General features: G+C 39.5%; 1 protein-coding gene across 9 annotated transcripts in view; it reads right to left on the bottom strand.

Annotated features, from left to right (window-relative positions):
- Window positions 1-27,460, bottom strand: part of LOC131134456 (arf-GAP with Rho-GAP domain, ANK repeat and PH domain-containing protein 1-like) — a 53,997-nt gene that overhangs the window by 26,025 nt on the left and 512 nt on the right. For 7 of the 9 annotated variants that reach the window (XM_058079770.1, XM_058079768.1, XM_058079764.1 and 4 more), the window contains exons 2-13: window positions 18,805-19,760; window positions 15,224-15,387; window positions 14,140-14,219; window positions 13,974-14,056; window positions 13,460-13,612; window positions 12,407-12,476; window positions 12,145-12,265; window positions 11,850-12,034; window positions 9,084-9,190; window positions 6,607-6,806; window positions 6,273-6,358; window positions 4,036-4,218 (exon numbers count right to left, since the gene is read on the bottom strand). In XM_058079770.1, coding sequence (XP_057935753.1) covers window positions 4,036-4,218; window positions 6,273-6,358; window positions 6,607-6,806; window positions 9,084-9,190; window positions 11,850-12,034; window positions 12,145-12,265; window positions 12,407-12,476; window positions 13,460-13,612; window positions 13,974-14,056; window positions 14,140-14,219; window positions 15,224-15,387; window positions 18,805-19,718 — 2,346 coding nt within the window. In that variant the 5' untranslated portion in view covers window positions 19,719-19,760. Of the gene's footprint in view, window positions 1-4,035; window positions 4,219-6,272; window positions 6,359-6,606; window positions 6,807-9,083; window positions 9,191-11,849; window positions 12,035-12,144; window positions 12,266-12,406; window positions 12,477-13,459; window positions 13,613-13,973; window positions 14,057-14,139; window positions 14,220-15,223; window positions 15,388-16,995; window positions 17,930-18,804; window positions 19,761-27,460 lie in introns of those variants that run through there. The other 2 variants (XM_058079771.1, XM_058079772.1) reach the window with 2 other exon arrangements.

Here is a 27,460-nt window from a genome sequence, read left to right as displayed (position 1 = left end):
AACATGAGGACAACAGATTACACACACACACACACACACACACTATATCACATACTGAACACACCCACACTTCCATAGATTAAACACAGATGAGGTAGCCCATTATTTTCCCATTAATTCAAATTATTATGTAACTTTACGTTTATGGAAAGAATGAGCAGGTAGTAAAACTACTTTTTAAAAAAGTAAAAAAAAATTCCACACAAATGTGAAAAATACAATGGAAGATAAGAAAAAAAGTGACAATTTGTTTTTTTTTGTAAATCTTAAAATGGCTGTCCATTCACAAAATTAGGCGTACTATGCAATTTTGTTCTCTAATCGGTGACATAGCAGGAAAAGGCAGGGAATAAGTCGGCTGTAAAATTTTATCTAAAGCACCAAACTTTCTTTTTTTGAAAATCATATTTAATTTTTACCATTATTCGTACTTCGGTATGAGGTATACATTATTTATAAAAAAAATAAATAAAAAAACAAACTGTATTATGAAAGCAGGAAGTGAACAAATGTAACAGTACGTGACAAAAATTAAAATTAAAATTAAAATTAAAATTAAAATTAAAATTAAAATTAAAATTAAAATTAAAATTAAAATTAAAATTAAAATTAAAATTAGTTAGGATTAAAAAAATAATAATAACTTAAATTATATAAGGAAAGCAGGAAGTGAACAAATGTAACAGTTACTGATTGTAAGTAGTACCAGATGGAAGGGTAGGATTTAATAAGCTTTGCTTCTTCCTACTCTTTTTGGACATGTGGAACTGTGAACTGATTATGGGATGCACTCAATTGTAATCTGATGCATGTTCAAATGAAATAAAACCATTACCATCACGTATTTTTACCATGAGTTCTGTCATCTCTCTGTCATGGACCGTCTTGGTGTTCTATGAAAGTGTCACTGTGGCAATGCACTTTCTTTGCGCATTTGCCGAGAATGCGCCCTATTGTGCTAAATGGGTCGGATCACAGCACAAGTTAGGCAGACATGTTTAACTAAAACATTATTATGAGTCGTAAAACACGGTTCTACTAAAGTCCGGTAGGTGATCTTAATGTTTCTTATATTAACTTCAGATTTTTTTTATATAATTTTGTCATATTCTGATATTATGTTGTATTGGATTACAAAATATTGTATTATAAGTGTACCTCATGTTGTGGCTGGTAAGCATATGCTCTGTGGGCCATTATCTCCTATGGGAATGGCAAACAGTGAAGGACTTGAACAATCTTTACAAAGTTTGAAACAAATGTAACAAAGAAGCACTGTAATATGAGAGGTGTCTGTGCAAAAACACACTGTCCACAATGTTCTTCTTGTTGGATTGTTACACTTTTCACATGCATTCATACATCATTTTAGGAAAAAATTCCGGAGTTCATGAACTGGTAGAGGACACAGAAATGGAAGGACCGGAGAGTGAAACAGGATGAAAGTGAATGAAACGAGAGAAAGACACACAATGATCTCCATTGACAGAATAGCCGACCATTCACAGTACACACACACACACACACACATAGAAAAAGCACAAAATATGCATGTATGTATTTTAATATGTATATTAACCAGCCCACAGTCAGCACAAAGGCTGCAATGTGCAAACACTTTCAGTCTCTAACGTCAAAACTAACCCATGGGAGCACTGTCACGGATCCAAAGTCCACTGACACGGTTCCAGGCTTCCAATACTCCAATAAACATTTACACTCCGTAAAAAGAGCCAATCCACATGAACGCACATGCAGACCAAACATACTTTCAAGAGTAAACAATCCTACCTGTACACTTTCAGTCCTTACAGTCTCTTTAGATTCAGTGAAATTGGAAAAAAAAAAAAAACAGAAAAGGGATGCTACTTTGCAGCACTTAAGTCGGAGTGAAACGTCAACAAATAGCAGACACTTACAAGAAATGAAGAGAGAAACTTTCTTCGGCAGTTACAGCCCAACAATGAAGGGCACAGGGGGGAGGAGGAGAGAACCAGAGGCGGAGTTACAGCACATTCCAGCTATAGAAGCGAGTAGTGATGTCACATTAGGGAAAGGGGGGAAAAACAAGGAGAAAGGAAGCGGAGATGTGGGAGTAAAAAAAAAAAAAAAAAAAAAGGCGAAACCAGATGAAAAAAAAAAATCCTGAGCTGAGGCTTTACTTTTACGTTGTCTAAAGGAGCTGCAGATGTTTCGATTGACCTCTCGCACACTGCTTGAAAGTAGCAATGGTAACGGAGAGGGGGGGGCTGAATTGAATTAGGTCCGGCATTGAAACAAAAACACAGAATTGAAGATATCAAATAACAGCGAGAAAGACTGATAAAAAGACACCTAAAATAGTGGCAGCAACAATGAAAATGTTGAGTGTGCAACGATGTCAACCTGCATACCCCAAACATGTGACTCACACACACACACTCGCTGAAACGCTTGACAGGGAAAAAAAAAAAGTGCTCATAGTCAGGTGGCAAATGTGAGTCACAGACAAAGTTAACGGGAGTAGCCTACATCGTTTGCGGTAAGTCACTAATGACTGATCCAGCTGGATCTCCAATATGAACACATTCAGCGACAACACGTAGCAAAATCTTTAAAACAAACAAAAAAAAAACTTTCTAAAGTCTTCCCTCCCCTTCAGACGGCAAAATTATAACCACCGGCAAAAGGTACTGATAGCCTGTTGCTCCATCTGGTTGTCATAAACTAGCTATTTAATTAATTAACAATTCATTCATTCATTTTCTACCACTATTCCTTACAAGGGTTGCGGGGGGTGCTGGAGCCTATCCCAGCTGTCTTCGGGCCACCCTGCACTGGTCTGGTCGCCAGCCAATCACAGGGCACATATAGACAAACAACCATTCACACTCACATTCATACCTATGGACAATTTGGAATCGCCAATTAACCTAGCATGTTTTTGGAATGTGAGAGGAAACCGGAGTACCCGGAGAAAACCCACGCATGCACGGGGAGAACATGCAAACTCCACACAGAGATGGCCGAGGGTGGGGAAAGACAAAATAAGAAGCCAAAAAGTTACCACTTCCACACAAAATTGGAGGAGAACTCATTAATTCATTCATTTTCTACCGCTCAGAACATGCAGCATTAATTTTTGTCTTTTTTATGATTTTGGCCTATGATAGTCAGTTTTTCTAATCAAGAATATTGTATTTCATTGTTACATAATTCGGGAAAAATAAAGTCATCCGTTGGACGATTAGTGGTGCATCAATAGTATTTTGAAAGAGGATACTCATTCATTCATTCATTTTCTACCGCTTTTCCTCACGAGGGTCGCAGGGGTGCTGGAACCTATCCCAGCTGTCTTTGGGCGAGAGGCAGGGTACACCCTGGACTGGTGGCCAGCCAATCACAGGGCACATATAGACAAACAACCATTCACACTCACATTCATACCTATAGACAATTTGGAGTCGCCAATTAGCATGTTAGCCTAGCATGTTTTTGGAATGTGGGAGGAAACCGGAGTACCCGGAGAAAACCCATGCATGCACAGGAAGAACATGCAAACTCCACACAGAGATGGCCGAGGGTGGAATTGAACTCGGGTCTCCTAGCTGTGAATCCTGTGTACTAACCACTCGACCACCGTGCCGCCTGAAAGAGGATACTAAAAGAGCAAAAATGTATCTTGTCTATTCTTAGCATCTTAGTCATGGTCTGACAGCAATGCTGTATATGGCGAGTATGCAACATTGTTAACAGGAAGAAGAACCATAAGGCTCGAAAACAGAAACGCAAAAGTGTAGAAAACGACACTGCGACACAACAATGTTGGGTGTCGACAGTTACATAAATAAATATGAGCATATTGTGAATGAAGTCACGTTTCGTGGACAAAATCCTCTTAGTTGTCTTTGATGACTGTATGTCTTAACTTCTAATAACTCTTCTCTATGTTAAACGCAGGAATGCATAATCAATGACAACAGCACAATGTCTAAGTCCATATATTCATATATTATTGATTATTGTGAAGAAATAAAAGAGGAAATGACAACTCACATTATTGAGCTCTTTCTGGTTGCCGTATAGTGGGTGGTACTTCCTGTATTTGCCGTGGCGGTACTTGTTGGTGATGAAACGCCGCCGGTCGTCGCTGCAGCTTGAAGGCGTCAGAGCCTCACTTGGCGGGACGTTGGCCGCCCAGAAACTGTTAACACGTTCATTGCCAAGCAGCAAAAACACCTGCACACAACCAATGGAGACAAAGGAGATATTTCAATGGCATCACATTGGTCAAGATGTGTGTGATCACCTAGAAGTACTGTACATAGTTTCATTATTCATTAGTTATATTCTATTGGGGGCAGAAGTATAAGGACATCATGTACAAAGACCATGGGTTTGAATCTCAGCTCGGACGATGACTGACTGGAGACCAGTCCAGGGTGTACCCTTCATCTTGCCCAAAGTCAGCTGGGATAGACAAGATAAGCGGTAGACAATGAATGGATATATGGATGGACAGGGCTGCACGGTGGACGAGTGGTTAGCGCACAGGTAGAAGAACTAGTTTGATTCCACCCTCGGGCATCATATAAAGTTGACTATACGGGTTGTTTTTCATGTCTAGAGGGCTCTAATAATGTTTTAAGAAAGAGGCTGCATGGTGTACGAGTGGTTAGCGAGTAGGCCTCACAGCTAGGCGACCCAAGTTTGATTCCACCCTCCGGCATCATATAAAGTTGACTATAGGGTTGTTTTTCATGTCGGGAGGGCTCTAATAGTGTTTTAAGAAGGAGGCTACATGGTGGAAAAGTGGTTAGCGAGTAGGCCTCACAGCTAGGAGACCCAAGTTTGATTCCACCCTCCGGCATCATATAAAGGTGACTATAGGGGTGTTTTTCATGTCTAGAGGTCTCTAATAATGTTTTAAGAAGGAAGCTGCATGGTGGATGAGTGGTTAGCAAGTAGGCCTCACAGCTAGGCGACCCAAGTTTGATTCCACCCTCGGGCATCATATGAAGTTGACTATAGGGGTGTTTTTCATGTCTTGAGGGCTCTAATAATGTTTAGGAAAGAGGCTGCATCATGGTGAAGTGGTTAGCGAGCAGGCCTCACAGCTAGGCGACCCGAGTTTGATTCCACCCTCGGGTGTCATATAAAGGTGACTGTAGGGTTGTTTTTCATGTCTAGAGGGCTCTAATAATGTTTTGAGAAGGAGGCTGCATGGTGGACGAGTGGTTAGCGCGCATGCCTCACAGCTAGGAGACCCAAGTTTGATTCCACCCTCGGGCATCATATAAAGTTGACTATAGGGTTGTTTTTCATGTCTAGAGGTCTCTAATAATGTTTTAAGAAGGAAGCTGCATGGTGGGTGAGTGGTTAGCAAGTAGGCCTCACAGCTAGGAGACCCAAGTTTGATTCCACCCTCCGGCATCATATAAAGGTGACTATAGGGGTGTTTTTCATTTCTTGAGGGCTCTAATAATGTTTTAAGAAAAAGGCTGCACGGTGTTCGAGTGGTTAGCGAGCAGGCCTCACAGCTAGGAGACCCAAGTTTGATTCCACCCTCGAGCCTCATATAAAGTTGACTATACAGGTCTTTTTCATGTCTAGAGGGCTCTAATAATGTTTTAAGAAGGAGGCTGCATGGTGGACGAGTGGTTAGCGAGTAGGCCTCACAGCTAGGAGACCCAAGTTTGATTCCACCCTCCGGCATCATATAAAGTTGACTATAGGGGTGTTTTTCATGTGTAGAGGGCTCTAATAATTTTTTAAGAAAGAGGCTGCATGGTGGACGAGTGGTTAGCAAGTAGGCCTCACAGCTAGGAGACCCGAGTTCAATTCCACCTTTGGCCATCTCTGTGTGGAGTTTGCATGTTCTCCCCGTGCATGCATGGGTTTTCTCCAGGTACTCCGGTTTCCTCCCACATTCCAAAAACATGCTAGGCTAATTGGCAACTCCAAATTGTCCATAGGTATGAATGTGAGTGTGAATGGTTGTTTGTCTATATGTGCCCTGTGATTGGCTGGCCACCAGTCCAGGGTGTACCCCGCCTCTCGCCCGAAAGACAGCTGGGAAGCAGAAGAAATTTAATGAATGAATGAATGCAAATGAAACTAAATTTATGTCGAGTGATGCTATGTTAAAACAAAAAAAATTCCAAAAAAAAATCATGCAGTTGTCCAAAATGTTTTGGTATAAGATAAAGAATTATATATTATATAATAAATGCCACCAACCTCTGACATATAATATCGTTAAACATGAAAGTGTAAGATGGACACATATGTACCTGTATAAGCTCCTCTGTCCAAACCTTCCTGTCCATTTTGAGACTCCGAACCTTGGAGATGCTGGGGCCGAGTCCTCTGTGTTCCCCTGAAACACATGTGCACATCAAACACACTTTTTCCCGACTTTGAAGGAACCCTACATCTGCTCAGTGGAACACACTTCAATACTGCAACATCTAGGTGAAGACAAGAGTTTTTTTTCCGCCATTCGTGATACGTCTTTTATATTCTTCACACATCAAAAAGCCATACATTCCTGGCGTTCCTTGAAAACAAAACCATACGCACACTTCTAATAATTCCATAAAGATGTTTTTTTCTTAAAACACAAACCTGCACATCGTTTGCAGACCACAACACACAAGTTAATGGCGGCCCATTCCGGCGTGGGAGCCCCGCAGTCTGCACAGGAACTGTTGCTTGGCTCCGCCCATATGCGATCCGCGACATCCCTATTGGACAAGGCCTCACCTATGGAATCCCTCATCGCGTCCACCCACTGGTCTTTCAGTTGTTCCGACTCTGCGATGAAACTGCGGAATGAAAAAAACAAACCTCGAAGCGTCAATGCCGCCATCCCTTGGTAATTACTAAGTCAGAGGAGTTAGAAAGCCAGAGTAGCCTTTGCATGTGAATCGTCTCACCAGTAAACACTAACACTTATTCTGCTTTTGTGCTGCTAAATATATTCCAGCTCAAGACTGGGATCCAAAAAATCACATTTCCAGACAGACACAAATAAACACTTCTTCTTTCTTTGGAGACTAAAAAACATGGTGTCTTGTCGCCATCATGAAAATACTTGTTTACAGAAATGATTCAAAAAGATACGCAGTCACAAGGCTCTCATCTTAATAGCAGTGTTGGGCAAATTCCATTAAAAAGTATTTATAGTTATTTTCAACCCAAAACTAATCCAATTAGTCAGTTAGTCATTTTCTACCACTTATCCTCACAAAGGATAAGCGGATGCGGATAAAATGACGTTTCCCCCATGTTTACCTTTATAAGATATAAATGTATATCTTATCTTATCTTATGTCCATAATATGGTAATGGTAATGGTTTTATTTCATTTGAACATGCATCAGATTACAATTGAGTGCATCCCATAATCAGTTCACAGTTCCACATGTCCAAAAGGAGTAGGAAGAAGCAAAGCTTATTAAATCCTACCCCTCCATCTGGTACTTTTACAATCAGTAACTGTTACATTTGTTCACTTCCTGCTTTCCTTATATAGTTATATAGTTATTTTTTTTTATTTTTATCCTAACATAATTAAGTTTTTTAATTTTAATTTTGTCCCGTACCGAAGTACAAGGTGATATGAGCATCCAATGACATAATGTGTACCATAGTAAGTGTCAATATAGTGATATATATAGCACATCATGACTGGTTCAAGACTCTAAAATAAAATAAAATAAAAAGTCCTAAAAGAAATTAGAAAAATAGGGCAAAATAGCAAAATGTAAAAACAAGAAGCCAAAATGTTGATAATAATAACTCAAAATAAGTACAAACTTTGGCTTTAAATACATTTAATTTTTTTAGCCTTTATACAAAATTTCCATCCATCCATTTTCCTATCCTCACAAGGGTCGCGGGCATGCTGGAGCCTACCCCAGCTGTTGTGGACTTGGACTGGTTGCCAGCTAATCACAGGGCACATATAGACAAACAACAATTCACACTCACATTCATACCTATGGACAATTTGGAGTCGCGAATTAACCTAGCATGTTTTTGGAATGTGGGAAGAAACCGGAGTACCCGGAGAAAACCCACGCATGCACGGGGAGAACATGCAAATTCCGCAATTCCGAGGGTGGAATTGAACTTGGGTCTCCTAGCTGTGAGGCCTGCACCACTCACTGCAGTCTCCGTCTTATCACATTATTAGAGCCTTCTAGACATGAAAAACACCCCTACAGTCAACTTTATATGATGCCCGAGGGTGGAATCAAACTCGGGTCTCCTAGCTCTTCTACCTGTGCGCTAACCACTCAACCACCGTGCAGCCCTAACCATCCATATATCCATTCATTGTCTGAACTCGGGTCTCCTAGCTGTGTGGCCTGCACGCTAACCACTCGTCCGCCGTCCCCCCCTAATTGTATTAGTGATAAATGTAATTAGTTACCAGGAAGGTAATTACTGCATTACTTTTTTTGAAAAACCTTCAAATATACAAAATATTTGGGGTTTAGTTTTGTAATAGCGTGTGCTGTTGAGAGATGTACGAGAAAGACTCCATACCAGAACTATTGTTGACTAGCTATTTAGCTTGCTGTGTAGTCGTAGTCGTATCTCACAACTACTGTACTTGTAGTAGTACTAGTAAGACACAATAGTGACTGAAGATTGTGTATTTAGGCGTATCGGTGTATACATTTCTGTGCATAATAAAGTGCACATCTGAATCATCAATGTATGTAAGAAGACTGAATGAAAAGAAACGGATTATCCATATGGTCAGCATGACATCAACAGACATACTCGTGACTTATGAAACGACACAATGAGCTTCAGATTTCCCCATCCTGTCAAGCTGAGCCTTTGCACAGCAGGCAGTGAAGTCAGCCAGAAGGCCACACATACCACACCGACACATCTTCTTTTCCACAAATAAACACACACAAAAGGGCTTTTTACCCTGCAGAGTGATGTCTAGTGGAGGGCCCTGTGGATAACCCAATGGTGGGAACGCTCAATTCCCATGAAGCAACTTGATGCGATACGAGCAGAACGACTACTGGGAAGAACTATATACAACGATATAGTGTGTGTGTGTACATATACAGTACCTGAAAATACGGTAAGGTGTAGTGAGATCGAAGCTGCGACGATCTGTAACTTTAACATTTCCCACATTCATCTCAATGGATGTGATTCCCACTCCAATACGGTAGTCCTGCAGAGAAAAAAAATGGTTCTTTGTTAAATTACTGCATTAAATTTTATGTTTAATGTCAGATAACTAAATTATTACTATGTAGGGTTACATCAACAGAATACAGTATTTCAATGCAGTTATGTAAACGTAAACATAGACCCAAATGGTAATGGTAATGGTTTTATTTCATTTGAACATGCATCAGATTACAATTGAGTGCATCCCATAATCAGTTCACAGTTCCACATGTCCAAAAGGAGTAGGAAGAAGCAAAGCTTATTAAATCCTACCCCTCCATCTGGTACTTTTACAATCAGTAACTGTTATTTGTTCACTTCCTGCTTTCCTTATATAATTTAAGTTATTTTTTAAATTTTAATGTTAATTTTTAAATTTTTAAATTTTTAAATTTTAATGTTAATTTTTAAATTTTTAAATTTTAATGTTAATTTTTAAATTTTATATTTTAATGTAAATTTTTAAATTTTATATTTTAATGTAAATTTTTAAATTTTAAATTTTAAATTTTAATTTTAATTTTAATTTTAATTTTAATTTTAATTTTAATTTTAATTTTAATTTTAATTTTAATTTTAATTTTAATTTTAATTTTAATTTTAATTTTAATTTTAATCATGTACTGTTACATTTGTTCACTTCCTGCTTTCAGTTTAAGGGTTTTTGTTTTTGTTTTTTTTTAATAAATAATGTACCTCATACCGAAGTACGAATAATGGTAAAAATCAAATATGATATTCCAAAAAAGAAAGTTTGGTGCTTTAGATAACATTTTACAGTCAACTTATTCCCTGCCACCATTCAAGCTTATTAAATCCTACCCCTCCATCTGGTACTTTTACAATCAGTAACTGTTACATTTGTTCACTTCCTGCTTTCCATAATACAGTTTAAGTTTTTTTTGTTGTTTTTTTTTTTTTAAATAATGTACCTCATACCGAAGTACGAGGTGATATGAGCATCCAATGACATAATGGGTACCTTAGTAAGTGTCAATATAGTGATATACAGTGAAGAAAATAAGTATTTGAACACCCTGCTATTTTGCTATTTCTCCCACTTAGAAATCATGGAGGGGTCTGAAATTTTCATCGTAGGTGCATGTCCACTGTGAGAGAGATAAACTAAAAAGAAAAATCCAGAAATCACAATGCATGATTTTTTAACAATTTATTTGTGTGATACAGCTGCAAATAAGTATTTGAACACCTGTGTATCATCTAGAATTCTGACCCTGAAAGACCTGTTAGTCTGCCCATTAGAAGTCCACCTGCACTCCATGTATCATCCTGAATCAGATGCACCTGTTTGAGGTCGTTAGCTGCATAAAGACACCTGTCCACCCCATACAATCAGTAAGACTTTAACTTGTAACATGGCGAAGACCAAAGAGCTGTCCAAAGACACCAGAGACAAAATTGTACACCTCCACAAGGCTGGAAAGGGCTACGGAGCAATTACCAAGCAGCTTGGTGAAAAAAGGTCCACTGTTGGAGCTATCATTAGAAAATGGAAGAAGCTAAACATGACGGTCAATCTCAATCGGAGTGGAGCCCCATGCAAGATATCACCTCGTGGGGTCTCAATGATTCTAAGAAAGGTGAGGAATCAGCCCAGAACTACACGACAGGACTTGGTCAATGACCTGAAAAGAGCTGGGACCACCGTTTCCAAGGTTACTGTAGGTAATACACTAAGACGTCATGATGTGAAATCATGCATGGCACGAAAGGTTCCCCTGCTTAAACCAGCACATGTCAAGGCCCGTCTTAAGTTTGCATATGACCATTTGGATGATACAGAGGAGTCATGGGAGAAAGTTTTATGGTCAGATGAGACCAAAATAGAACTTTTTGGTCATAATTCCAATAAGCGTGTTTGGAGGAAGAAGAATGAAGAGTACAATCCGAAGAACACCATCCCTACTGTGAAGCATGGGGGTGGTAGCATCATGCTTTGGGGGTGTTTTTCTGCACATGGGACAGGACGAGTGCACTGCATTAAAGAGAGGATGACTGGGGCCGTGTATTGTGAGATTTTGGGGAACAACCTCCTTCCCTCTGTCAGAGCATTGAAGATGGGTCGTGGCTGGGTCTTCCAACACGACAACGACCCGAAGCACACAGCCAGGAAAACCAAGGAGTGGCTCCGTAAGAAGCATATCAAGGTTCTAGCATGGCCCAGCCAGTCTCCAGACCTGAACCCAATTGAAAATCTTTGGAGGGAGCTCAAACTCCGTGTTTCTCAGCGACAGCCCAGAAACCTGACTGATCTAGAGAAGATCTGTGTGGAGGAGTGGGCCAAGATCCCTCCTGCAGTGTGTGCAAACCTGGTGAAAAACTACAGGAAACGTTTGACCTCTGTAATAGCAAACAAAGGCTACTGTACCAAATATTAACATTCATTTTCTCAGGTGTTCAAATACTTATTAGCAGCTGTATCACACAAATAAATTGTTAAAAAAATCATGCATTGTGATTTCTGGATTTTTCTTTTTAGTTTATCTCTCTCACAGTGGACATGCACCTACGATGAAAATTTCAGACCCCTCCATGATTTCTAAGTGGGAGAAATAGCAAAATAGCAGGGTGTTCAAATACTTATTTTCTTCACTGTATATAGCACATCATGACTGGTTCAAGACTCAAATGACACTCACCTCCATGTTTTTATAGAGAAAGATCTTATCTGCTGCCACCACTGTAAAAAGTTTGGAGCGTAAACCTTTCAGCTCCAAATAGCCTTTAAAATCCGGTGTCAAATGTGAACCAGGGTTCATTGTACTGCGTCTCTGGCGCCCTCTAGTGCAATCCTGCAGCAGCGTCACCCACTCGTTTCTCTCAGCTAGGTTGCACAACCAGAGGAAAAAAAAAAAAAAAAAGACATTCATAGAAATGTAGATTGGAACAGTTAAATGCACTAAAATATGTCTGCATGTTTTTGCATATGCAAACCTTCACTTTCAGCCTTGAAGATAAACGTGCGGTTGTTTGTGATGACCTCAAACTTCAGCTCCCCAACACTTGTGACATTAGTTATTGACGCAGTTGAGATGATCCCCTTGGAGTACACTTGCTGTAACAAACAACAACGGTTTTATCAAAGTGAACCGTACCACGACGTGCAGCCTGCAGATGTGGTCACGTTTGAACAAAAGGGTCCGAGTTCGTGTATGCATGGGAAAGGAACTGATGTTCATGCATGTGTGGTTAGTACCTTCTCATTATCGAAGTATCTCAAGTAGTCAACATCGAGCTTCACCCATCGCCTCTGATAATAAAGGGCCCTGTGAAGGAGCATACACACAGGATATATATTGAAAATGCAGGATAATCAAACAAATGTATTAGTTATTCATTCATTTCTTCTAGAGTGTTAGGGAAATATTTATACCCTTTATACTCTAATTTGAGCTGACTCATTGGACCTCTCTGAGATGTCACAAATTAATCAAGTATTTAATAAATAAAATTAAAAATTGTACCACCTTGGTAATGGTAATGGTTTTATTTCATTTGAACATGCATCAGATTACAATTGAGTGCATCCCATAATCAGTTCACAGTTCCACATGTCCAAAAAGCGTAGGAAGAAGCAAAGCTTATTAAATCCTACCCCTCCATCTGGTACTTTTACAATCAGTAACTGTTACATTTCTTCACTTCCTGCTTTCCTAATATAGTTTAAGTTTTAGTTTTTTATGTATTCTTGTGTGTCTTTTTAAAGAAAAGCCATATACATTATAACAATTATAGCAACTTTAGCAATAAAACTATTTTGGTTAAAGACCTCCTACGTACTAATTAATTAGCAATTATGTTAATTCAGAGCATCTGTTTTCATACACAACATTATTTTTGGTGAGCTAATAAATCTGTTAAGAAGAACTGTACATGTTGCACTGGTGTATTTGGTGCTCTATTTCTTGAAAAATCGCACTTAATTGCTTCCAGACCGGACCTCAAAACGGGAATTTCCGCAAGGGATTCAATATTAATAAACAGAATATTTTCGTAGCTGCAACATGGAAAACCTGTTTCCAACCTTCTACAACGAGTGTTTACCATCAGAGCCCTCTAAACATGAAATAGCACCCCTATAGTAACCTTTCCGCTTGTATTCCACAATATAGTAGACATAAAAACATGGAAAATAATTAATTTAAAACAGCAATACTCAGGTTTGTAGTTTGCACATACGCAGAAAGTACCTGTGCATGTCTCCAAACTACTAAACTAAACTACTACATTTGTGTGTTATCAGTCATACCCCTGGGGGGGATTCTTGTCCAGCCAGCCCATCTTGATAACAGCAAAGGCCTGAGAAGTGTCTTCTGTTGGAGGTAAAGCCAGTTTGCCGGCGCTAGGTAAGTAGATGCTGCTTTGAAGGCTGATGAGGCCCGGTTCCTCCCAAACAGTCGTACTGTGGATGTGCAATCATGACAAACATAGATGACAAAAAAAATACTAATAATAATAATAATAATAATAATAAGACGACAATGTGGTTCCAGGAAAACACCATGTCAGCGAAACCTTCCTGGAAGACAACGTCCTATCCTGTTTGGTCACAAACAGCAACTGCTGGTCTTTCCAGTTTGTTGCAGTCAGAAATGACAGTAAATACTGTGCACATATTGGAAATGTCAAACACTTCACCGAATGCACATGAGACATTTATATACAAGTCATGCACAAACATTTAAGTCATTTTGAAAGAAATTTAACACAAATCTTGAAAAACGCAACCTCAAGGTAAATAAACACGAGTATAAGTGACTTACTCATCATCGTCCAACAGTTCGTCATCACTGCACAAAGAACTGTACCGCCCCTTTGCTACAACGGGCACTTGCAGCGACATTTCCTATTGGAGGAGATTGCTGTCATTCATAAATGCCATAAAAAGGAAATACATTTATTATGATAAAACACCACAAACGCCATTACCTTTTCCTTAAGGTTCACTTGATTAACGCTGGCGTAAGACGTGTCCGATTCTTCATAGTCACCATCCATGGAGGGCAACGCTGAAACAAAAAAAATTTAAATAAATGAAGATCACTGAGGTGATGGTTGGAGGTGTGGACTTAAGTGGAGTTTTCTCTTAAAAAACAACTATTATGTGAGCTGTCATGAATTTCATTTAAATTTGCAAATAACAAGGTCATGTTTATTTGGTAGCGCGCAGACTTCTCAGCTAGGAAACTCGAGTTCGATTCCACTCTCGGCCATTTCTGTGTGGAGTTTGCATGTTCTGCCCGTGCATGCGTGGGTTTTCTCCGGGTACTCCGGTTTCCTCCCACATTCCAAAAACATGCTAGGTTAATTAGCGACTCCAAATTGTCCATAGGTATGAATGTTGAGTGTGAATGGTTGTTTGTCTATATGTGCCCTGTGATTGGCTGGCCACCAGTCCAAGTCCACGACAGCTGGGATAGGCTCCAGCAACCCTTATCTGCTTATCTTTTGTGAGGATTAGTGGTAGAAAATTAATTGGATTAGTTTTGCTACTAGTTTTGCTAGTTTGCTACTTTTACTATGGTAAGTACAATTTGCTGCATTTCAGTGTACTGGGAAATCCCAGAGACCGGTTTCCTCCCACATTCCAAAAACATGCTAGGTTAATTGGCGACTCCAAATTGTCCATAGGTATGAATGTTGAGTGTGAATGGTTGTTTGTCTACATGTGCCCTGTGATTGGCCTCCCACCAGTCCAGGGTGTACCCCGCCTCTCGCCCAAAGACTGCTGGGATAGGCTCCAGCATGCCCGTGACTGTTATGAGGATTAGCATTAGAAAATGAATGAATATTTTAAAAAGTCTGTGTCTGTAATTTCAGACTTAACTCGTTTTGTCTCGACTAGGACTTGCAAGTCTTTACTTGAGACTTCGAACTTAAGACTTGAGACTAACAAAACACTGACTTTCCCCACCTCTAGTAACAACAGCAGTATCATGTATGCATTGGGATCATGCATGAAATAAAAAAAAATGCATCATAGTGTATATATTGTGGGTGCTAGAGTACATACGTGTCTCAGGAGGAAACTGAGGCGTTCCCCGGGCAAGCAAGGCAGGCTGAGAGTCTGCTTGGCTTGACTGTTGGAGGATTTCTGGAATTTGAGAAGTCTTGATGCGAGGAGGAACCCTTGGAGTTTGATCTTGAAGCAGTTGATCGGTTTTGCTAGAAGGCGGGCTGTGGGACAAAGATTTAGGAGAGTATCAGGGTTGTCATCTATCGCCATGGTAGTTGAAGAAGAGTGTGTGAAAACCCGACACATGCGACTGATTCAATACATGCTCCGTTGGGAAGGATCCTTTTGACAGAACGCTCCGTCTCCTCCGATTCCAGTGTAAATAAAATATGTGCTTTCTTTTCCAGGCATTCACGACAAAGACGTTTTTCAAGTGCTGGGGACCTGTTAAGACCACTTGATGTATTCCATAGTCTTGATGGCCGCTCCGGAGCCTGACTTTACCATGCTTTCAAAAAGCTAGCGCCTCTCTTCTCTTCTGCTCCTCCCATCTGTCACATACTCTCCTTCTGCAACTCATTTTGGCAACAGGTCTGAACCTGACCCCCTTCCTGAGAAATACCATCTCTCTGTAAACGCCATACCAAGGTATTCAAACTATGCTGAAATATTGTCATGCTGATAGAATCATTGGATTATTGAATGCTTGAAGCAGTCACACAGTAATAAACATAATAATAATAATAATAATAATAATAATAATAATAATAATAATAATAATAATAATAATAATAATAACACAGGCTACTGCTGTGCCCACATTCCAAAAACATGCTAGGTTAATTGGTGACTCCAAATTGTCCATAGGTATGAATGTGAGTGTGAATGGTTGTTTGTCTATATGTGCCCTGTGATTGGCTGGCCACCAGTCCAGGGTGTACCAAGCACCCCTGCAACCCTTGTGAGGATAAGCAGTAGAAAATGAATGAATGAATGTTTAGAAGGTCATAAATAGGATTTCTAACTATGAAAATTTACGGAATACGGAAATGTACTTATGGTTGTGTCAGGAACCAAAGAACTGCAATAAACAACAAACATGACTGTAGTTAGAATCCACAATGAAAACAATAAGTTTTAAGACCATTGCGGCGACAACTACTAATTTTGGTCATCACATGCAATAACATCATCATCATCATCAGCGTAGGAGTACTATATACGTATACCTCCCTAAAATAGATCCACAATGACGGGAAACCGGCCTTTTGACACAGTTCCTCCTATTTCTCAGAGGAAGAGCACAGAGAACGGGGTGGGGGGGGGTGGGGGGGTACACTTATGTTGCTGTACATAACACGATCTCAGCTACCTTATACACTACACCAACGCGTCAATGAGATATGCATTAAGTGTGGAATTCCTGAAATAAGAAACCTGCAACAGATACACCCAAACAACCGAGCATCAGAATTTGCTGTGACATATGTACTAACTTATTTAATGCTTTGCGGCCATCTATGTGTTGTATGAACTTCACCAATGCAGAGGACAGAACATCCGCAACAGCTTTAGAAACTGTTGCAAAATTGCATTAGCATCACATTAGCCTTCACATGCATTCCTCATTGTGTACAATGCAGGAAAACCTTAGGCATCCCTTCCGGAATATTACAATTTCATAAGGGCAGATATTGTCTTGTTACCCAAACAAGCAAAGCAAAAAGAAGCCACAGCGGTAAAAGTCTTCCTTGTTTAGAACACAGAAAAGAGGGGAAGGGGGTGTGGAGAAAGCAATGACGAAATGCATAAATATGGATCAAAGTTACCTTCTCTGTCATGGTACTGTACAAACCAGTCCTCTTCCATGATGATACAGGCATTTTCACACACACTTATCAGGAATATAGAGAGCATGAGAGGTGGGGAGGAAATGACCAATGAACCAGAAAGGGGGAGGAGGCAAAAAAAAAAAAAGCACACCAACATCCGGGACAAAAAAAAAAAAAAACACGTGAACATGAGCTGTCACAAGCAAAAACCGTGTAGAGACATTCGGGAGAAAATGACTCTCCATCTATTCCTCACTCTCTCAATCTCTCCCCGTCACTCACAGATTATCTTTAAACCGTGTTTGTTCTCCATTGTGACTTCCTCCCTCTCACTACAGCTACTTCCTGTTTAAGCGAGAGCAGAGTTTACAGGCCCATGTGTCGATTTCAAATGTATCGCATGTGCCACTACGATAAAGTTAAATGTGTCGGGTCTGCTGAGGGGGTGCCATCCTTGGGTCCCTTCGACCCGGGCGGCTGGGGGTTCCTCCCTTTGATGTGGGGGTCCGTGATGGCAGTGGGGACGGCCCCAAAGGTGGCGTTTCCTTGATCCTCAGTGCCATGCCATGTGTACTGTGTGTGATTGTGTGTGTGTGTGTGTGTGTGTGTAGGGGGCTAGTGTGGAGGAGGGGGCTTTCTTAGTAATTGTTTTTCCTTATAATTGTGGTAATTGTTTTTAATTCTGCAAAGCACTTTGTGTTGCATGTCTTTGCAGGAAAAGTGCTATACAAATAAAGTTGATTTGAAATATTAACACAAACAAAATAATGTCCAGAACCCCATTGTATCATCTTGTCCACAAGATGGCAGTACCATCTTTAGGCCAGCGTCGTCATACACTGAAGGAATGCCTACTAAGGACAGGACTAACCTCCACCAAGGCTTGTATGCTTTACCTATCAGTACAAACTGTAATAGGGTCTTCCTTGGTCCATGCCCCACGGTAGCCTCAGTGATGACCTTCTCGATGGAAGTAAGCGTCTAGCTCAGGGGTCTCAAACACGCGGCCCTAGTTTGAGGCCCCCGCCTTGATATGAAAGTTTAATGTTAGTGCGGCCCGCGCAAGTTTGATATGGATGCTGTATGGTATCATGTACCCAGAAAAAATTATTACATTTGATTAATGTTCATGTTAAAGGTTAAATAACTGTTAATAGTTATCCTCCCTATCCGTGTGGAAGTGGTAAGTTTTTGGCTATTTAAGTTTAAAGGAAATAACTTGAAGGCTACCGTTTAGGTCGCTAGCTGTCTAGTTTGCGAGTTAGCATGTGTCTCAAGACCCTGCAGTTGCGGAATATGTTGTAAATAAAGAGTATAAATGTGACTATAGTCGTGTTTTGTCATGTCTACAGGGCTCTAATAATGCTTTGTTCATTTTAATCTGAAAAAAATAATGTCTATCCACCAACTATATGTGGTTTCTTAAGTTTTTATTATTTGCCGTTTATTATTATTATTATTATATTTATTTATTACTGTGATTGATTTTCTTTATTCTTGATTTATTTATTTTTCATCTTATTTTGTGTAGAAAAATAAAAATTAAGATATTTGAGAACAGTGGAATGTTTTATCAGAGCTTTTCTTGTACAAAATCGGAACCAAAGCACTGAAAAAGTTTTTAATAAATGCGTTTTTTTTTTTGTTTTTTTTTGGAAAACCTGATGCGGCCCAGTCTCACCCAGAACCTAGCTCCAGTGGCCCCCAGGTAAATTGAGTTTGAGACCCCTGTTCTAGGTGAACTAGCTCCCACCACCTGTAAACGTCATGCACGTAGGACCAGTATGAATCTTCGTGTTGACTTACCTGTGAGTTCTGGAAGACAGTACCGGATGCCTGCATGGAATTCTAGGAGGGCCTCGTGAAAACGCCCCAACTTTTGGCGGTAGAGGTGGAGCTTTTCTATCCTTCCCGGGGGAGGCTGCGAAGGTTGCAGCGGAGACCTTTTGTGTTCCATCGCTGTTTGATTCTTGAGATGACACGTCAATTTGGGAGGAGGGGACCCAAGGTGGCTGGTCGGGTTCTTGTGTTGGGGTATAGAACAAAGACGGGGGTGAGGCAGGGCGTTGCGCAGGGGGCGAGGGTGTCAAGGCCGAGGTGAAGCGCTGTGGAGGGCAGTTTAAGGTGCTCCGTGGCGGAACTGGAGGCAAAGAGGTGTCACAGGCGGGAGAAATTTGGGAAGTGGGTTGAGACTCCGAAAGAATCGGGGCACTGGAACGGAACTTTGTCCTCTCTTTTGGAACGGGCCTCTCTTTTTCTATAATGCGCTCCTCTTTAGGTTCGAGAATTATCACCCTCTCATGCTCTTCAAGTTCCTCCTTCTTCCTGCACATTTGTTTATTTTGGGACACTACTTCCTGTTTGTCTCCACCTTCAATTTCATTGGTCTGTTCGGTTTTTTTATCATCTACATTCAGGACGCATGTTTTTTGTGTCTCCTCCAATTCTTGATCTCGTTCTGGTCTCTCAGCTGAAACGTGGATTGAATACCTATCAAACTGCGGCGGAGACGGGACATCTCGGGTCTTGTTTAGGTTAGCCAGGATGCGTCTCTGATGGCCTGGAAGCGAGATTCCCATCTGCTCCAGCTGATCCAGTGCGAGGTTTCGGCATTCTGCAAAAGTCGACAGTCCTGCACTCTGGAACGCTTCGCAGTACTGGTCGAGACGGAGGCCACTTAACCAGTCCCGCACAGTGGTGGTGTCCTCGGGGTGAGACATGTCAGTGCAGTCCACACCTCAGATCATCGTGGTTCGTGCAATCTGTGGAAAAGCAATAATAATCATTTTGTCAATCAAATTTTTTGTCCTGAATGGGGCTGAATAATATTGGTTTTGTTCATGCTTTTGTCGAATCCTCTTAAAGCTATAATTTTAAGACCAGTTTCTTTATTTTGAGTAATTTTGAGTCTTTCGGTTTTGACTTATAACCATAAGTGAGGCGGGCACATAGATCAACCACAAAATTGAGAGCTCTCTCGTCACCACAATATTTCGGTGCAGCGCCGCCCTTACTGCTGATCCACCTGCCGACCTCACGATCCAGCCTTCCATCAGCCGAGAAAAAGATCCCGAAATACTTGAACTCACTCCGAACCCTCTTGAGAACCATGGCCTTCGATTTGGAGGTGAATCTTCACGCTCGGCTGCAAAACTGCCCTAGTAAACGCTGAAGGTCACCGTCTGATGAGGCCATCAGGACCGCACCAAACTGAATCCTCTTGACGCCAGGATTCACAACCTAGTGCTTCAGTTTCAAGGACTGAAAATACTTAATATTGTGAAATATGACTACACCAATGTAAAAAGCAAATGGATAAACCCACGATGGCCGATATAAAAGAGGAAGTTGTGCAGGAAGGAGGAAGTGCTAATACCTGGTTGACATCATTTTTTGACTAGTTTGGCAATTTTCTGCATTTTTCACACATTTCAGTGTGTCAAAGCCTAATTGACAGTATATTCATGAAAATAATTACAGTGATTATTTCAGTATGGTTACCACTTGGTCAGACATAAAAAAAAAAACATTGATGCCTTCAAATGAAATCTTTTTAAATTTATATTTATTTATATTTATTATTATTTTATTAACACATATATATATTTACTATGTATTATTTAATATTTATTTATATTATATTTATTTATATTTATTTTATATTATTTTATAGAGCTGTCAAAAAGCAAGCAAAAAGGCACACAATCTTACAGAGGAAGTGCAACTTACACAACAAGCATTAGGACACGCAGCTCGTCCACTTTACCGCAATGAAACTTTGAGGTCTGCACTGTCCTCACATGCAGTGCTAAACATTCATCCAGCGAAAAAAACAACTTCCTTGGTGCTAAACGGAAATTTAGCCAGATTTTACAAGAATGTTTGATGGTCTTGCTAACACAGCAGGAGCTGTACAGGTGCATCCACCAATATAATAGACCACTTAAATAAAAAAAAAACCTTAAACTGTATTATGGAAAGCAGGAAGTGAACAAATGTAACAGTTATTGATTGTAAAAGTACCAGATGGAGGGGTAGGATTTAATAAGCTTTGCTTCTTCCTACTCCTTTTGGACATGTGGAACTGTGAACTGATTATGGGATGCACTCAATTGTAATCTGATGCATGTTCAAATGAAATAAAACCATTACCATATTTTCCAAGTTACAAGTCAGTCTACTGTTAAAATGATAAATTCCTTGGTTTGGTTATTAGTACAGTTTTGTTGTTTTTGTAGCACCCACTTTCTAAACTGACCACCACACACATACAATATCAGTCTTAGAAATAGTACACTTCACTGAACCAAGGTTGAAACAAGTTCAATTTCCTTTTGAAAGTTTCTTCTGAGAGTCAAGAGAGTAGAGCAGAGGTCAAAGGGACAATCTTCCTGCTTTTAAAATGAACAAACACACACACACACACACACAAAACAGCACCTTTCAGCTTTCAGTGTCAACCAAACACAAATTCAGCAAGTGGCTTGTTTCAAAGCATTTGTGAAAACAAGAGTCCACTACATTTGTTAAAATCAGTTAAAATTACTCAAATTTCCTGAATTAGTAGATTATATATTTTAAAAATTATGCTGAAATCTTTTTTTTTTTTAATGTTTTGGCAAAGGAATGCATCAATGGAAGGCCTCCATGATTATGGAATACCATGCATGATTCAGGCCCATGCTTTTGTTTTGTATAGTCCATAATTTATAAGAGACAAATGGAAAGTATGTACATATAAAGCTGATTGTATGAAACCTGCCTGATGTCTCCGATCAAAAATGTGATTTACGGTATGTTCAATGGCATCCATTATGCTTTTTCAGCACTTTGTATTGATTTGTGGACTCCTATAGAGCAGCTCTACACAATAACCAGAACAGAAAGCTTTCCAGTTCTTCCAGAATCTGCACCTATTCAGTTGTATTTCTTTGGATTTCGTGCCTCCTGCGAAAACGGTCTGTATTACGCCCACTCCGCTGTGGTTGGTCACCCACCCAAGTGCTTAGAAGGACTTGTTGTGCCGCTAGCTGTGAACCCAACTTTAATCGGAGTTGATAAACAGTATAGAGTTAATAATAAACAACGATTTATCTTTTTAAAATGTCAGATATATAACATATAGCCATATGTGTTGGTTGCCGAATCCGATCCAGAAGTAGGGACTGGACAGTCCAAAATTTCTTCAGAAAAGAGGTTATTTCAAGACGTCTCTCAATGGTAAGTAGCTTTAGCATTTTAGCGTTAGGTTTTCTACAGCATCAGTAATGTCTAATGTTTTTTGCGGGACTACCAGTGTAGCAACGTAAACATAGAGGCAGAGCATGGGGAGGGCAGAGAGTGTATCTGGTCTACAGACACACCCATAAGGAAGCACACTCCTCTGTGACATCACAAAGGAATAGTTTTGCAACGCCCTCTGAAAATGGAGTGTTTTGAGCCATTCCACACTTCTTTCAGGGCTCACTTTCAATGCGAAAACCTCATTATCTAAAACTTTGGCATCGTTGAACACGAGAATACTACATTCTAACGACATTTATAGGTCAGAAAAGTGGAAAAAGCATAACAGTCCCCTTTAAATGATGAGTGAGTCCCTTGATATCACATGAGAGTAGAAGTAAGAAGTATACATAAAAGTATGAATGATGAGAAGAACAAATAGTGTCAACACTGCTTGGGGTTAAGAACTTCTCTAGAATGTATGATAAGCAAAACTTCCCCTGGAGAGAAGGTCTGTGTGAATGTGCATGATTGTATGTGTTCACCCGTGATGCCAATAACCGAGTGCTTTGGCTTTGAATGCCGCTGTGAATATCAATAAAAATGGCAACCAGTTGTTGGAGAGATGCTTGTCTGCTTCCTGACTACTGATGGCATGATGATATGACCAAACAAGACTGTTATTTGTCGAATTAGATCAGGATCTTATTAAGAGAAAAAAACGATAGTGCCCCTTTAAGACCCATAGCTGTTCGCTAAATACAAGGATGAAGAGTCTTGAACCAGTCATGATGTGCTATATATATATCACTATATTGATACTTACTATGGTACCCATTATGTCATTGGATGGTCATATCACCTCGTACTTCGGTACGAGGTACATTATTAAAAAAAAAAAATTAAAAAAACCTTAAACTCTATTATGGAAAGCAGGAAGTGAACAAATGTAACGGTTACTGATTGTAAAAGTACCAGATGGAGGGGTAGGATTTAATAAGCTTTGCTTCTTCCTACTCCTTTTGGACGTGTGGAACTGTGAACTGATTATGGGATGCACTCAATTGTAATCTGATGCATGTTCAAATGAAATAAAACCATTAGCATTAGCATTAGCATAGCTCACATGTAAGGAAGCGTAGAGCATAGATAGAGTAAACATGGCCGACATAATAACGATTATTGACTCTTGATCATTTGGACAATTAGTAGCAAAATGTGTGCAGCAATAATTTGACTGTCGTGGAAACAGGAGTTGAGAACTTAATATTTCTTAATATTAATAAACTTAATATTAAATAATAAATAATAATGTGGAGAATAAATAGATTACATCAAATATGAACAACAATGTACAGCGTAAACAGTAATTTGTACAAATAATTTAAATAATTTAGAATAAATAACTAATTCATTCTAAATAATCTAAATTATAATTTAGAATAGATAAAAATTTATTCTAAATAATTTAAATTATAATTAAGAATACATTATTAAATATTCTAAATTATAATTTAAATAATTTAGAATAATTTTTTATTTATTCTAAATTATAATTTAAATATTAATTAATTATAATTTATTCTAAATTATAATTTAAATTATTTAGAATAAATTATTGTTATTTATTCTAAATTATTTAAATTATTTGTACAAATTACTGTTTACGCTGTACATTGTTGTTCATATTTGATGTAACCTATTTATTCTCCACATTATTATTTATTATTTAATATTACAGGGGAGCCAGGCAACTACATTTCATTGGCAATTTCACTGCTGTGTTACTGTGCAATGACAATAAAGAAAGTCTATGTCTTATCCCATCCGCCATTGCAATCCCACAAATTTATAGAAAGATTGTTCTTGTTCTCAGAGTTGGACTTTACACATGCTAGCCAAGTTAGCATTGTCTGAAGTGTCTGAAGACTGATCAGGTTGTCGTGCTCATATTTCCCAACACCACCAAGTAAGCTTATTTGAAAATGCTGAGGTTTTTCCCAATGTTGCAAATGCTGACATCCCTTTCTCAAAGGCTTTACTTCATCACCGCTGTGGTCGCCTCAAGACAGTATTTTTCTCTTTTTCTGGACATTTGGATTAATTTACGTCCCCACTCTCTCCTATTGTAGTCATATTCACCTCCCACTGCATCCCTCCCGGACAAAAAGCAGCCAATAACAGGGTCTCTGTGCTGCCCGCACAATGGAGTGGTCTGTTGCTTCGACAAATGCGCCAACACACACACACACACACACATATATATACACACACACGGTGAGGGAACACTGTAAGACTCTGGTCACACATTCTAAAACAAGTAGTCACTTAATAATGTGCGTGAATAGGTGATGGGGTGCCTCTGGCGGCGCTTCGGGATTCATATCCCCTTTTTGACACACACGCATGCACGCCGAGCCAGGGTGTTCAAAGGTCTAATAAAGATATTGTTTGACATTTTCAGGTTATTATTTTAACATTTCAGCCTTTCATCCACACGCAACATTATTATGGGTGCCCTGAAATAGTATTTTCTGAAAAAAAGTGGGAAAATCTGACAATGCCGCCTTGTTGTTGTCATGTGCGGACAAGCAAAACAGTACTTTCTACTCAGCGATCAGTGTACTACTGCAAAAAAGTCAACATAATATCTGAATATTTCAACTTACATGACTCCCGGTTGACATTCTATTGATATTTTTTTGAATTTTATACTACAAAATGACGCCCCAATTTGTTGCCAGTCCAGTTAGTTTTCAGTTTTAGTGAGTTGCCACATGTAAGCCTTGTGTTTTACACCGTTTTAACCCAGTGATCGGTTCCCGTGTGGACAAGGCCTTAGTTTTGCATGACTGCAACCGCAATATTAAAACACCTTGTTGACCCTCAAGTACTAAAATGACCTTAAAAAGTTAGTGCACACAACCAAAACATATTCTACCTATCAATGGGTTACATTAAATGCAATATGCAACTTATTTTTCTTTGGTTTTATACATATATGTATAAAATACCATATATGGTATTAATATATGTCTGAACCAATAGGTACTGTGGCCCCTTGTTTGGCTTGTGGATGTCACTCAGGTTGCCTACTTAATGAGTCTACACTGACATTTTTGACAGTACATTTACAGTACTGTGAGACATCTTAAAAATTACAATTTTAAGCTTTACTTACAGAAAAGACTCAATTTTATTGTATTTTAATGTTTTAACCAGATGTGATTCTTTATCCCAGTCACTTGTGGAGAGGCAGATGTCATAGGGCGCTATCATAATAGCCCCAAAGGCCAATAAAACATTTGTTTACATGGCTGTCCATATGACAAATTAGGTGCTGAAAGGTTCTATTAACATTTGATTTTATTTCACAATTGAATCATGACTGTGTATTAAATATAAAATACATATAAATATAAAGAGTGCTGAATCTGGAGTATGGGTGTAAAAGTTATGTTCAAATTCATGATGGCCCAGGAAGCACATGCTTAAAATGACTAATCCACTCACCAGTGGATGTTCTGCTGCTTTCAGCCCACTTTCAACGAAATCTCAATAGTGACTCAGGGCTGCCAGTAAAAATATGCATTCCAATAATGTCTTCTTGTGAACGTGCGTGTTGTGTTGTGGGTCGTGGGGGTGCTGGAGCCTATCCCAGCTATCCCAGCTGTCTTTTGGGCGAGAGGCGGGGTACACCCTGGACTGGTGGCCAGCCAATCACATGGCACATATAGACAAACAACCATTCACACTCACATTCATACCTATGGACAATTTGGAGTCGCCAATTAACCTAGCATGTTTTTGGAATGTGGGAGGAAACCGGAGTACCCGGAGAAAACCCACGCGAGGGTGGAATTGAACCCTGGTCTCCTAGCTGTGAGGTCTGCGCGCTAACCACTCGACCGCCGTGCCGCCCAGAAAGATTAATTAATCTTTAATGTCATTAATAGTAGGTCACATTCTCATTGCTGAAGACAGACAAAATTACATTTGGAGCGCCACAGATGGAATTAGAGGTTTGGGTTTTTTTTTTCTAGATTTAGATCTGTTCACCCTCACTTGCACATCCCATTATAATAGGACTGTCTGAATGGTTTGTCGTTTCAACTCCATCCAGTAGATGGCAGCATAACTGTGCATCATCAGAGGCCAATCACGTCGCTTAAGGAAGCATAACAGGTAAATTATTCATCAATTTATTCATTCATTTTCTGGTGCTGGAGCCTATCCCAGCTGTGTTCGGGCGAGAAGTAGGGTAAACCCTGGACTGGTCGCCAGCCAATCACAGCGCACATATAGACAAACAACCATTCTCACTCACATTGTCGCCAATTAACCTGGCATGTTTTATGTGGGAGAAAACACACACATGTACAGGGAGAACATGCAAACCGAGGGAGGAATTGAACTAGCTGTGAGGCCTGCGCGTTAACCACTCAACCGCCGTGCAGCCACAGGTAAATTAATAAAATAATAATTAAAATGAACTACCATTCCATGTGGGTAACAATGCTTAAGCTCAAAAAACATGTAATGAACTGTTATTCATACTGCCCGCAAGGCATGCTAGGCACTCAAATAATGCAAATAATCTCAGTGCTGCAGTTTAGCATGATATTTGATCAACAATGAAGTGTATATTATCTTTAAAATCTGCATTGTATCTTTGTCCCTCGATTCCAGTAACTTAGCCCCTCCTCTCAATATATCAAGGAGTGACTCAGTCATGAGTAAGTCACTGAGTGTATGAAACAAATGGAGTTGAGTGGGGGGGCCGGGGGGATAGAAAAGTGATGGGAATAAAGACAAAAACAGATGGACAAATATCAGAGAAGTATGCAAGTATGTATTCTCTGTCACTGTGTTTCAAGTACATACAAATATGTACCTGTACAATGTCATACTTTTGTAGTTTTGCTGTATGTTTTGCATCGGGATAGTGGGCCCCTGGTAAGCTGGGTTTGGAACCGTGACCCAAAAGAGAACAAGCGGTATAAAAAATATGATACATACAAGAAGACAAGATGATGTTTTAACATTGTTTTTAAGAAAAGTAGCATGAAATGTGCAGATATGTGAACTCTAATGGTCTTTTTTTATGTTAAAGATAGTTATGTTACCTGTTTTTGTGGCCAGTGAACTCACCACAGGAAACAAATGACAAAATAAATTAAAACAGTGTTGAAAAAGTGATCATAAACTTATACAAAACTAAAACTATGCATGTCTTCGT

Source organism: Doryrhamphus excisus, chromosome 8 (assembly GCF_030265055.1).
Source record: "Doryrhamphus excisus isolate RoL2022-K1 chromosome 8, RoL_Dexc_1.0, whole genome shotgun sequence".
In the NCBI taxonomy this organism is placed as follows: Eukaryota; Metazoa; Chordata; class Actinopteri; order Syngnathiformes; family Syngnathidae; genus Doryrhamphus; species Doryrhamphus excisus.
This window is presented reverse-complemented; position numbering and strand designations above follow the sequence as displayed.